At 33.2% G+C, this 13,996-nt stretch overlaps 1 protein-coding gene across 1 annotated transcript; it reads right to left on the bottom strand.

The window, feature by feature from the left end:
- Positions 1-4,008: 4,008 nt before the first annotated feature.
- On the bottom strand, positions 4,009-13,127 carry LOC124832279 (PH, RCC1 and FYVE domains-containing protein 1-like). The gene is made up of 9 exons (XM_088112232.1): positions 12,632-13,127; positions 10,413-10,499; positions 9,332-9,421; positions 9,113-9,199; positions 8,893-9,012; positions 6,055-8,148; positions 5,692-5,838; positions 4,782-5,311; positions 4,009-4,540 (listed from the first exon to the last, which is right to left on the bottom strand). Exons 1-9 carry the CDS (start codon positions 12,677-12,679, stop codon positions 4,387-4,389), a joined length of 3,357 nt encoding a protein of 1,118 aa, XP_087968358.1. The 5' UTR covers positions 12,680-13,127; the 3' UTR covers positions 4,009-4,386.
- Positions 13,128-13,996: the final 869 nt, after the last annotated feature.

A 13,996-nucleotide genomic window follows, 5' to 3' on the forward strand; every position in this document is an offset into this window, starting at 1 on the left:
ATAATGAGTGGTGTTCATAAATAAAGTTAGATTTATATAACTTTGAGATGTGTAATATATTTGCTAATTAAGAAAATTGCTAAAAGGAGTATATTGTTAAAATTTCTTTTCACAAAATAATCAATACATTTTATATGCCGTCAAGTAATTCTCAATATAGGAAAATTAGAAAAAGTTATTCTTTTGCCACCCATTTTCAGTTAAGTAATGATACATACATTTCCTCAAACATTACATAACTCATTAAAAACATATGTTCTATTCTTAAAAAAAAAAATCATGATTAAAGCATCTAATGTGAATAATACATAGGAAATTTCAAGTTTTATTCTTTAGAGGAAATGTTTACTTTTTCTATATATATTTGTATAAGAACAAAAGTATGAGATAAAACATTAATATTTTATTAATTAAATTAAAAAATATAAATAGAAAAATTTAACTACCTACACTTCCTTTATAAAAATCACTATCACTTTAAATATATAATTTTTTATATTTTCTCTCTACGTTTTTGAGTGGTCTATTCATCTTTTTCATATTTGAACTCATAATAGTGAGGTTTGTAGAATAATAGTGAAGTTTGTAGAGAGAAAATCATAACCTACCAATCATAATTTTGTTTAAAATTAATTGTTTTTGTCCTTCTTTTCTTGAGTTGGTTGCATGTGAGTGGTTCCATATTTAGGGATGTGTGTTTGTATGTATAGTTTGTTGAACAAGATGAAATCTGTCCATCTAAAGTCTTAGCATACCTTTAAGTTGATGATTATAATTTTTTGTAGGTAGATTTGAGCTTAGAGAAATTAGAATTTTAGGTAAGGAAAGTTAGTCATAGTTTGATAACACTTAGGGTAGAAGGCTTAGGCTAAATGGATGTAACTTGGTCATAATTATAATTTTTTTGTGTAATAATATTATATTAATGTGAATTTTTGTAAATTGATCTATTTTAAGATGTAAAAATATATGATGGCCAGAATTACAAGATTTTGATGGTGATTTGTAACTATGGAAGTTATGGGAACTTGTGTGTTTCTCACTAGAAATTCATGTCGTGGGTGGAAAAGTTTTAGTTTGGTAGAAATAGTTAGAAGTTTTAGAATGTAAATTAGAACTTAGAAATACAAAGTCTTATGATTTAGATAGGTTTAGTATATGTTTATTTATAATATGTATTTGATTGTTAAAGCTAGTCGAGAGGACTCAATTTCAAGTGATTTTCTGAAATGTAAATACTTGAGAAAAATTTAATATTAATCAATTTTAGATTAAGCGAAGATAACTTTAATTTTCACACAAGCTAGATATCCTAAACAAATAAGGAGGTTTATAAAAGTGTTTATTTAATTAAAGGAAAGTGGTTGTTTTATATATAAATATATATATATATATATATATATATATATATATATATTTATTTGTATACAAAATATAAAATTATATGTTTTATTGATTTGTTAATTTATTAGATGAATTTTGCTATATGAAAAATATATTGTGTATAATGATTTATTGTTTGCAATATTTATAAGTTTATCAAATCGTGCAAGTAATAAAGTAGATAAGTTTAAATATATTTTTTTTTCAAGAAACTAATATTGCTTGAGTGAAATTATAATTCTTTATTAATTTAGAAAAAACTTGAAATAATGAAGAACGTTAATTTTTGAATAAAATAAATCTAATTTAGATAAAACAATTACATTGATTAAATGAAATATATGATAGATAATTCATTAGGATTGAATTTTCTAGTTCAATTCAATGTAAAAACACTAAATAATATATCTCTAATTCCTACTTTAATATTTACACCACTATTTAACAAACCTTGATTTTTAGAAACAAATATAAATTTTAATAATAAAAAATTATCCTATTACATAAGTGGATGATGAAGAGGACAATAATGTAATAAATGTAAAATATTTGGTGTTTAAATTTAAAGCATATGTGCATTCTATAAGTCGTCCAATGTCTAGTGTGATTAGCATAAAAAAAACACAAGTGTAAGGTGACAAGTGATCTTGAAATGTGATGAATAGATACTTAAGTTAGTTACCTATTGGTTAATATATGTTTAGAGTGCATGTTATAAGTGAATATAAGATGTATGAATTTTATTTTATAACTCGTTATTATTTTTATTATGAAAATTTAAAATTGCTAGCTTGTCTTTTTTGTGGTTTGTGTCGAAACTTAATTACCATGATTAATGTTCTTACGTAAGAATTGATACATGAGAGGAGAGAATATGCTTAATATTTTGTTTTTATTTATTTTGGAACGTATGTACATTTCTATGAAGAAAGTATTTATCTAGGTAAAGTCTCATTCAATATAAACATGTCAAATTTATTATCCATCTAGATTCCCTGCTGACTTGACTGTGAAGTCTCTTTACAAGTACCTATTATTTTTCTGTAAGGAGAAAAAGATCTCAGAAGAATTCAGAAAAGAGAAAAGAAAATTATCATATGAGGTCTATTCAGTCTTCTATTTTAATAATGTTTATATAATGCTTTCTTCATAACTGAGAGTCACATTTAATCTTTCTCACTCATCACTTTGCTTTGGGAGAAAAGTAATTCTATAATTTACAAATCTACCATTATAGATCTACGACCGGTAAAATTAATTTAATTATACTAAACTATAGTTAACTATATTATTTTATACTAAAAAAATTAATCCATTTTAATCAAAAACTATTTATACTATTATCTAGTTCAATTTAGAAAAACTGAACTTATAATATTTTCAGTAGTAGTTAACTGAAAATTTATTTTTTTGTTTTTTGTTGATCCCATTCCCCTCCCTCTCACCACTTGTTTAATTGATTTCTGCTTCGATTTCGCTGGATGGCTCCATTGCAAACATTAGAGACGGGAAGAGAGAGAAAGATTAATGGGTTTTAAGTGTTAAATTGTCCAAGTTGTTCTAGTACTTGAAAACAAAAATCCTCAATCAATTTTGAGTTTTGGTTTTCATAATTGATTTGACACTAATGTTTTATATTCAATTTTGAGTTACATGGATGATTTGACACTAATATTTTATATTCAATTTTGAGTTTTGGTTTTCATAATTGACATTAGTTTGTAGATAATTTTTACATGATTGATGTGAAATTTTAATTTTGATTAAATAATCATTTATCCAATAAAATATTGTATTTGTATATATATAAGTTTTATAAAAGTTGGTAAAAGAAAAAAATATAACTTTTGCAATGGAGAGTTGGGTCACTTTTGGTCTAATTTCATAAATTAATTAAAATGGTGATAGCTAATTTGAGCTGCGTCACTTTTCGTCTAGTTTCATAAATTAATTGAAATAATGATAGCTAATTTGACCTGATTTTGTTAACGTGTGGGTAATACAAACAAAAACTTGAGTAAAACCCATAGTACAAAAACTTGAGTAAAACTTACATTACAGAAAAGACTATCTGATGTAAGTTCAGTTATTAGTTAATTAATATAAATTCAGATTTTTAGAACTTAAGTGTTAAACAATACAAGTTAGTTATTATAATAGTAAGTAGTTCAGTTTTCTTTAGTTTATTAAAAATATGGTTAACATTTAGTATAGTTGAATTAATTATGCCCAACCCAACCGATCATACTCAGTCCTTTTCAAACGAATTTGTCTAAATAAATTATAAAACTGCTACACAAGTACTGGAAATCTATTTAATGAAATACTAAACATCAATTCTTGTACTAAAGTATAGTTGACCCAACTAAAGCGATCAACAGTTCATCAATTCATTTCTGTTCAAACATCCATGTTTATCTTCGAAATATTTATTAATCATAATGCATCATAAAATCAGATGTTCATCCCTGATCTATCATTTAAGTAAATCATCACACTTGCAACGATTTGCAAGATCAAAATTGAACCTTATGTCTGCATTTACACATAAATTTGAGGATGATAAAGGGGGTTTTCCTAATTAGGGGCCTTTATATTTTTTAAGGGTGGGAATGATCAGCCAAGTATTCAACAAACCATGTAGAAAAAATTGAATGAATGAAATTGCAAGTGTCACCAGGTACAAAGAAAGGTGTGATGGAAATAAATGAGAACAAGAAAATGGAAGGAGAAATGGGTAAGGGTAGTTCCTTGGTCAAAATGATCAGAACTGGTGATTTTATATACACTACACTACAAAATGTAAAGGGCATCTTCCCAGATTAAATGGAAGACAATTAGTTTAAAGAGGGAATGAGGCAAGGGGTAAAAGAAGACTGAGAAGAGAATAGGGATAGACATAAGAACCACCAACAAACAAGGATTCCTCAAATGCTTTCTTGCTTCCCTATAGTGTTGCTCAGTGTGATAAAATGTTAATGGAGGGCTTTCCTCTCCCTACTCCTAAGTTTGGGAGACAGGTGAACCAGCCCCTTCTGAACTACGTGCCGCCTGGCCGGCAGGTTTGTCTGCACTGCGAACATTGTATCTTTCATATACCTTGTCCCGGTTCTCCGACCACCAGGTTTCTGCTTGGTGCTCTCCAAATCTCCTTCGGCTGCAGTTACATTTACCATCAAAGAGAGTATACATATAAACAAAGGTTACAAGAAAAAACATCTCAGTTTTAAGCAATAACAATAATGTATGAGACCAAGTTAGACCAACCCATGTAAAGATGAAAACACATAGTTAAAGTTCATATTTTCAAATTCCACATGCCCACCAACAGTTGAACAGACAAATATGCAAGTAAACCAGATACAGATAACCTGTTCAAGTGGAAGATTTTTGCTTACCTGAAGCGTACTCGCTTCAGATCTCTAGTTCCATCACGCAGTGCCACAAGTGTTATGTAGACACCAGGTTCATATTGTTCAATCCATTCTGCTTCAATTTGATTAGTATTAGCAGCAGGTACAGCATTCCTTGATTTCAGACCACTCTCGTCATTGTGAAAATTCCCAGAATCCCTACCATCATCAGCTGTGCTACCGCTTCCTGCATGAATTACACCACCACCGTTTGGCAATTTAACATCTGGATAAGTATTGGTCCCATTAGAGATCACAGGGCTCCGGATTTGCTGGTGAAGATTAGTTCCATTGGTTCCTGGTGAATTCCGCGCAGTTCTATTCAGTAGAGAGGATTCAAGTCCCATGGAAGCCAAACTAGAGCCACTGATTGACTCTGCTCTGGAGTGCTGCTGCTCCCCATTTGAATCTGGATAGTGGATGCCATTTGGCTCAAGACCATTTGGTAGGTAAGCTGGTCTTATGTTCTCAGTATCATAAACTCCAGGAGGAAGCTTCTCGGCTAGATCTTTGAGCTAAAAGAATGTTGATGGGCAATCAGTATAAGCGTAAAATAAACAGTATGATAAGATGTAAAATAATTCTGAAAAATAAATGCATTGAGACTCAAACCTGTGTGTATATGTCCCAACAGATAAAGCAATGCAATTTTTAATATACAGTTAAACTAAAAGCAAAAAATAAAAACTGGAAATGAAAGATAATTCTTAACTCTTATTGCTAGTTAAGAAAATTTATAAACATAAACTTCAACTTGATAGATGGTTTAATCATGATGTTCATTTTGTCAATGCAGGAAAGTTGGCATCAGGTTACAAATAATATAGCAACACATGAAAATAAACCAGAGTAAGAGACATCTGGCTCCAAGAGAAGTAAATTAACAAAAAAATACCTGTGCTGTGAGTGACTTTATAACTTCTTTTGCAGCTTTACATTTTGCAGATTCCTCAGCAGCCAGTAACATAGCTTCTTCAGTCTTTTTTGCTGACCTTTGAAGCTCTAATTCTTGCAGTTCACATCTCTGTCTCAGGCCCTCAACCTAAGGATCTCTATAATTAGACTTGTTTTGATACCACAAGAAGTGAAAGAAACAGCATGTATTTATATATACGTGACATTAACTTTCTAGCAATTTAAGCAAAGTGACAGTGACTGTGTTTTGGTAGGGCTCAAAATCGGTAGGATAACTGCACCGTGTCAAAGAAGGAAAGCTCTACTACTTCATTTATATGAGAGAAAGAAAGCAAGAATGCACCTGAGCATGTAACTTCTGCACTTCTTGATTTAAAAGATCATTTGTCTTCTTCAAGCTATCAGAAATACTTTTCGAGAAGGAAAGTCCTGAAGTTGTTGGAATTGGAGTAGCTGAGCGAGGGGGGCTTGTTCTTCTCGAAAAAGGTGACACAGATCTGGAACTTACTCCTGATGGTGCAACCACCGGTCTTGGGACTGTTCGTCTCAGATCAAGAGCAGTGGACATGACAACATCTTTCAGCTGTAGCAGAGAAGGTGGTTGTGAGGTGCGTACCAGAGAGAATGTATCATTTTTCTTTCCTTGCTTGGCTGCCTTATTATCTAGTTGCTTTATCAAATCCACATTAGAAGGAATTATTGCCTTGGATAATCTCAGATCAGATTTGTCTAGTCTATCCTTGTTTTCACCTGACAAACGAGGCAAGGCATTCCTTCTATTACTATTGCTAGCTTCAGCAACCTTGTTCAATTTTACATAGCAAGAATCACACACACGATATGGCTTGCCGGGATTAGGAGCCAATGCTGCTCTTAATGCTTTCCTTGAACTGCACGAATGGCAGTGGACCAATCCACAGTTATAACAATTATGCCTCTTTCTTGTAAAGCCAAACGCCTGCCTACAAGTAGAGCACTGAGACTGCTCGGCACCAGATACCCACTTATGAAGGCATATGGCAGCAGAGTAGTTTGAACCACAAGCTATATATTTCACATGTCTATCCTTCAGTGCTTCAATCAAAGCTGGTGTTTTTCGATCTTCGATATCTCCATGACCCAATCTCCCATTTGCACCTTTCCCCCAAGTATAAACTTCATTTTTGGATGTTAATACAGCAACATGATACGCACCACAAGCAATTTCTTCAACACATTCCCCAGCAATCTTGTCTCCAACCAAGCATGGAAGCTTCCCATCAGACTGGGGATTCCCAAGTTGACCATAAACAGTACTTCCCATAGTAAAAACACGTCCAGATGTTGTCAGGCCTGCTGTCAAACTGTGTCCACAAGCAATTTTATGAAAATTGTAATCAATAAGCGCCGGCACACAAGTTGGTTTAAGACGTGCCTCCTTGTCCCCATGTCCAAGGCGATTTTTGTCTCCATCACCCCAAGTAAACAATTTACCTGATGATACACTTGTACTGGAGTGTGTTGCCATAACTTCTACAACAGCTGCAGTATGCCACACCCCACATGCTACAGCTATTGTCCTCAGTCCAGACAAGGATTCCACTTCTTTAGGATATGAAACATTTTCCTTATTTCCATGGCCCAGGACACCAAATGTTCCATCCCCAAATGTAAACAGCTGCCCTGTTGAAGTTATCAGCGCTGTGTGCCATGGACCACAAGCAACAAATGCAATTTGAAGTCCCTCTAATGAATTGGCAATTCTCTTTGGTATCCAATGGCTGACATCACTTCCATGACCAAGAAGCCCTGCATTATGTGTACCATCACCCCATGTGTATAGTTCCCCAGCCATTGTAACAGCACATGAATGAAACTCTCCACAGGCAACAAAATCAATAGTTGTAGAAGTCAACGCTTCAACTAGACGAGGTTGAACCAAATTCTTCCCAACACCATGCCCAAGGCGTCCTCCTGATTCTTCGCCCCATGTAAAAACTTCACCTTGCCTAGTGACTAGAGAAGCATGTCTAACACCACATGCTATATGATGCACATCTAAAACTACATTGGCTTCCAGTGGTCTAGGGAGAAGTACATCTGCCCTTGGGCTGAAATAATTGACATTTTTATCAGCACCAATTTTAACATGATCACAGATAACCTCGCCCCATATGTATACATCCCCCAGGGCATCATAGTCATCTGGTGCAGATCCATGACTCGAAGTACTAGGGGCACTTGAAACACTGACACGAAAAGCATCTGAACCAGATCCTTTCACTTGCATGTTTGTTGGGTCTGGTGGCGCATGTGACCTCTCAGAGATTATATTGTCAGGTTGAAAAGACTTCGGTGAAGTATTTGGAAGACTCACAGAAATGTCAGGAGAACTGATGCCTCGTGAAGTGCTAGCAGAACTTTCACTTGGACTTTTTGATTTTAAGTCTCTGTTATCCTGATATTATTCAAGCCGGAGAACAATAAGCAATTTATCCATGATTTCATCAGAAGCTATGGAAGCATAATAATGACAACAGCAGAGGTACAGGAATTAGGAAAACTTTTGTACAATTAGTTCATCTTTTCGCAAAAACACACATCACACAAAAAGTAGAGTAGATTTTAATCAGCATAATCAGTTACCCCAAATAACAATTGAAGAAGAGCGAGAGTGATTCGCTATCTCTTTCAAATAAATAAATAAACAACCAATAGCATATAGTCATTCATAATAAGTTGCTATGCGAAAAAAGAAAACAAAGGCATTCCATTTTGATGGAGCAAATAACAAATAATCACTCTTGTAATGGAGCAAATAAGTTATATCCATTTTGATTAGTTGAAAATGTAAACCTATAGTAGCATTTTGGTGTGGTGACAAAAGAATTGAGAAAAAGAGAGAGCAATATGAAATGATTCGGTTTTGTTCTGTTCTACTTGGTTCCACAATGTTTACTAAAACCAAAATGTACCATTTCTAGGCCTCATGTCTAACAGTGTTCCACTTTTAAAATGCACCAAACATAGAACAACACCCCATATGTCGTCCCATTCCATTCTAGCACATTTCCCAAATGCTGCCTATGGAAAATTATGCAAAACACAATTATTAACCAACAACTAAATCTACAGATATAGTACAAACATAACATGCCCAAAATTCGTTTTAACTACAAAATCCACATGCTTGCATATTTACATCAAGAATGAGACCCCCGTCACTCCATCCATCAATTTTAGACCGGCCACCTTGACCAGAAGATATCAGTCCTTTGAGGCCAGCAATCCACACTTCTGCCTCAGCTTTATCTTTACAAATCTGGAAAGCCATACACAAATTAATATAATAATAAAAAGTACAGAAAACGAAACCAAATAATGATTAAGTGATGCATCAAATAACATAATTTGTCACTAACCAAATCAAGTGACCGCTTTCCGTTACCATAAATAAGTGAAAAGGACAAATAGTCCTTCTCAGGACGCAAGTAGCGTTGGAAAACAGCCTACCAAATGATTCAGGAAAGAAAATACAGAACAAATAAGAGAAGTTCGTGAAAGAAAATTTTAAATCACTTTGCCAGCAACAGAGATAGCCATGGTATTGTATGAAATTATAAATAAGGGAGAAAACTCACAGTTCTTTGTCCAGGAATAATTCTAGAGACTGAAGATAACTTCAAATTTCTTTCTTCGCCACTTGTAATCCAGATTAAAGATGATTCGTCCTACAGTTTACAGATATTTAATTTGTATACACAGAAATAACTTGACAATATAAAAAGCCAAGTCAAGGCTACTACAATATATGCATATGTAAAACTAAAATACATCAAGGTGTACTCGTCTATTTCCTATGCATTAACAAGTTACCGATAATAGATATAACAGGTTTAGAAGCGGGCTATACAATATTTTTATCACGTGCAAGTTAGTATTACAATTTAAGGGGAACTCCCAACTGTGAAATGAAATCACAGAGCACACTCTACTACGCCAAAATCCAATACCATTAAAGAACACAACAGGACCTCACCAAATGTAGGGCTATGGGTAGCAATTTGTGTTGGCTCTCCCTGACCCATCTCTAACCCATATAAGACCGGTCAACCCAGCCCAGAGGGCTATTTGTTATTTGGGTTTTGTGTGTCAACCCATATTTGATCGGGTTGGCAGGTCGACCTGCAAAAACCCAATACCCTTGGGGTGGTCGGTGGGTCAACCCTTTTTTTTTCATGCAATAAAAGTAAAATAGACATATTTTATACAAATTAAATAGTAAATTCAAATTAAAACTAAAATTACTAACCTAAAAAGATAATATATACTCACAAATAAAATAGGAATATATGAATTAATAGAATTAATTAAAATAAAAAGTTAGGTAGGTTAATCCACCCAACCTGTTTTAATATGGGCCTAAACGGGACAGATTAGGCAGGTTGGTGGGTCGCAAATAACAACCCGGCCCACCAAAAAAAATGCTGGGATAGGCCCAACCCATTTTGACAATCCTATGCAGGGTGAGTAAACTAGGAAAACACAAATTAACAGACTTTTCAAACTATATTGCTTGTATTGTTTTAGCATCAAAAACCATGTAATATCAGCTACATGTCATGACCACATAATCAATTAAGAATTGTCCAACTACGCAGTTAGAAAGACGTGAAGGAGAGAATCCACAAACACTCCAGAAAAGCCTTTCATTTAACCTACACTGGAAAGTCTAAATGGACAAAACTTGGGCTTTCCTTTGCGACCATATTTAAGAAGTTGAGCACCCTTTTTCAAAGCAATCAATGCCTGCAGAATTAAAAGTAACAGCATAAACACCAATAAGGATCAAATGAGCTCATTACATAATCAAATGAAATTGAACATAAGCAACATATTAAAAGAGGTTTTCAGCCCTATGAAAAGGGGTAGAGGGAACCCAAAGCCATTAAATGAAATGTTACGAGGGATCACACAATGAATAATGAATTTGGTTTTTAATTGAACCCAATGGAGTTGTGTTTTCCATGTAGCAACTTCATCAAGTGGTATAAGTATTTACTCGTTGTTAGTGAAATATGCTTTGTGGGGCAAACTTGATTTTAATTAGAAGAAACCAAATCAGACAATAGTTTTTTAGCCTTTTAAAATGATCTTTTGCCAATGTTCAAGAAATGGATATTTTTTTTCTTTTGCAGAGAAAATTACTCTTCTTTTCCTCGAGTGATGTCTAAGTTACACTGCCCTCCTCTCTTCTTTTAAAATATGCACTACCTTCCCTTATAAGATGAATATGAGTAGCATTTTGACCCTTCTCAATATAAACAAACTTCTGAAGTGTGGAAAATAATTATGAATGTGCTTTTCAATATCGTTTTGTCATCTTTTATAGTTTTTGTTACCATAACGAAATTTGGAGCATCCTATTATGGATTTTAGTATTTTAAAGGATAGAACCAAGTTTCAAATACATTTATTCATTTATTGTTGGCTTTAAATTTTAATCTAAATATTTATTTAATATTCTAAATCCACAAAAATTGATAACAGATATTCAAAATTAACTATTAATCATGTTGAGAATCTTCATGATGGAGGAAATTTGCATTCAAATGAATTGAAATGTAACATATTTATCTTTCAAGGGTGGGAAGCATATAGTGTATATTAAGAGGAGGGGAGAATATAATACAAGCATCCCAAGGTGAAGGGCATGTAGTTCACATATTCTTTTTTATAATAGAAGTGTCCTTTAACTGTCTAGCCATATGGAAGAATCGACTCAAGTGTCCAAGCTCATGAAAGATATACTTTTAAATCGACATAATGCTCAATGTCCAACACAGTCATAAAAGTATCAGTATTGGAAGAATATCCCAACATAGTAATAAAACTAGCAAGTTATAACTGAGTTAACTAAAATTGATTCAATTTCTATGAGTAGCCTATCTCTCTTCCTTCTTAATATTTTGACCTGAACTACAAGTTAGAGATGTAGTACTGTGTTCAAACAACTAAAAATACAGCAGTTGCTGCTTCAATCTCCTAGATAAATATAAATTCAATCAGCTTCCATTTAAAACTAAATCAGAAAATGTATAGTCAATGAGTGCAATCAACCCTTGAAGGTTCTAAAAATATATAGCATTCTCGCAATCTTCAACTTCCTATTTGAAACAATCCCAGTCAGCTATAAAATGCTGCACTATCAATACCTTAAAACTAAACATGCTCTTCAAAGACATTTTCTCACTTATAACTAAGGCAAGTTACCCTCCATTGATACACAAACATGCATGTCAGTATCTCATCATTTTCCATACCCCCCCTTCCATGAAGCATTCATCCATTTAATAAAAGAAAATCTAAAAGGGTCGGAGATAACAATTCTCATCCGCAACATGAAATTTTCAAAAAAATCTACAACTCACAAGTTTAGCTAACTTGTCACCCCCAAACAAAGAAAACAAACGCAAACGCACACAATCATAATTCATTACCTCAAGCGTCTCCAAAGGAGGTGGAGCTTCTTAAGTCGAATTCGGTGAACTCTACAATGTCATTTAAGATTTACAAACATCCACAAGTTTTATAATTTCATCCAAGGGTGTAGCTCTTAAGAACTTAAAATAAGTTTCAGAGTGGTTTCAGAATTCATAAAAACTTTAAAGAATAGTTGCTTAAGAACAGTCACATCAGTTACTCCAATGGTGAAACTGCATAAAAACTATTATAGAACCGCCTTAGTAACAGCTGTACAATATCAACTATGGTCGTAAGACATCCAAAAGAAATTTAGAAGGAAAAAAAAATTAAACCCTTTCCAACATTTGAACAAAAACTGAAACAAACAATCAAAATTAGAGAAAAATAATTGTAACTTTCACACCAAACTCACAACCTTCCGTATGCATAAAGAGAGAGAGAAAGAAAGAACCTACTTGTTCAATGTCACGGTTGGCATTCCCGTAGCTAGCAAGATCTGCCATTCCATGTGAGAGATTCACCGACGCGCCACCACCCTCTCCGATCACTGGAAAGAGCTCCGGTCATCATAGAAAACTCCAACCTCTTCTTCGCTTCACAACCATTCACCCTTCACATAAAACCAAAATCTCTCTCTCTCTAGAAAAAAACTCCAAACCCACTTCTTATTCTCGCTCTAGAACCTTCCTGGATCCTCTCTTTTCCGCAGAACTCAAAATCCCCGAAACTCCACTCACGGTTCCAAGTCAAAGACCAAACCTAGCTGCCTGAACCGGGAAAAGAAAACCGGCCTTTCGAGCCGGTTGAATAGATTTCTTAAAGGGATCACGGTGGTTCGCCTCGGAGCAGTTTCCGAAGGGTAATTCCGGCGACCAAAGTTGGCTCCGGCGGGGAGACAGAGGAGAGAGAGAGAAAAAAAAAGAAAAAACAGTGAAAGGTGAAGAGAGAGAGAATCGGAGGATGTAAAAGTACACCTAGTCAAAGATTAAGAAAGACGGAAATAATTATTAAAATAATAAAATAAATAATTCAGAATAGTTTTTTATTTCAATTTTCTTTTGTGAATCTGCAGCCTGTTCAAAAATTTTAACATAAGGCAAAACATTTTAACATGTTAATTTCCTTTTAATACTTTTTATGTCAGTTTATTTTTTATTTTTTAAGTATTCACTCTACAAATTTTAAAAGTAAATAAAACAATAACTTCACTGAGGATAAATATGTCAAATATATATACTTATATTGAGTTTTGTGTTTATAGGTTTAAAATATGTATTTATAAATTTTAATAAAATCATACTTATTTATATTTTTATGAAAAGGGATAATTAAAATTTTGACGTAATACGCAAACATAAAAAATTATTCCTTGTGACAAGTACTGGGCCTTTTTTATCTATTTTTCTTTTTGATGAAATCATGCTTACTTTTGTGATGGGGACTTTTCAGATAAAATAATAATTTTATTTATTTATTTATGCAAAAAAAATACATGAAAAATTGTCGCTGGAAAAAAAAAAATCGATGACATTTTCTAACACAGAAATCTTGACTTTTTCTTTTAAAATTATTAATAAAAAGTGACCTAATTTTGAATTTGCAAAGGGGTTTTCATGTTTGAGAAGGAGACACGTAGGAATGATGAAGATGCTTTCGTAATCCGAAGGGACAGAGCAGGTAACTTTGTGTTGATGTTTGGCTAAGGTTGTAATAAATGAGAAAATGACAAAATAAGACTTCCCACTTTTATTATTTTGTTTTGGGAAAGAGAAATTCTAATATATGAACTTATTACGATAAAAGGTTTTCATAATAATTCA

This window comes from Vigna umbellata, chromosome 4 (genome assembly GCF_029865625.1).
Source record: "Vigna umbellata cultivar VRB3 chromosome 4, Vumbellata_1.0, whole genome shotgun sequence".
Lineage (NCBI taxonomy): Eukaryota > Viridiplantae > Streptophyta > Magnoliopsida > Fabales > Fabaceae > Vigna > Vigna umbellata.

What these genes read in the sequence shown, in the direction of transcription:
- LOC124832279 (XM_088112232.1), bottom strand. Translation starts at nt 12,679, where the DNA reads ATGGCAGATCTTGCTAGCTACGGGAATGCCAACCGTGACATTGAACAA. An exon ending in CCAACCGTGACATTGAACAA is followed by an intron (nt 10,500 to 12,631) that starts GTAGGTTCTTTC and finishes TTAATTCTGCAG; the next exon opens with GCATTGATTGCTTTGAAAAA. An exon ending in TAAAGTCACTCACAGCACAG is followed by an intron (nt 5,312 to 5,691) that starts GTATTTTTTTGT and finishes ACATTCTTTTAG; the next exon opens with CTCAAAGATCTAGCCGAGAA.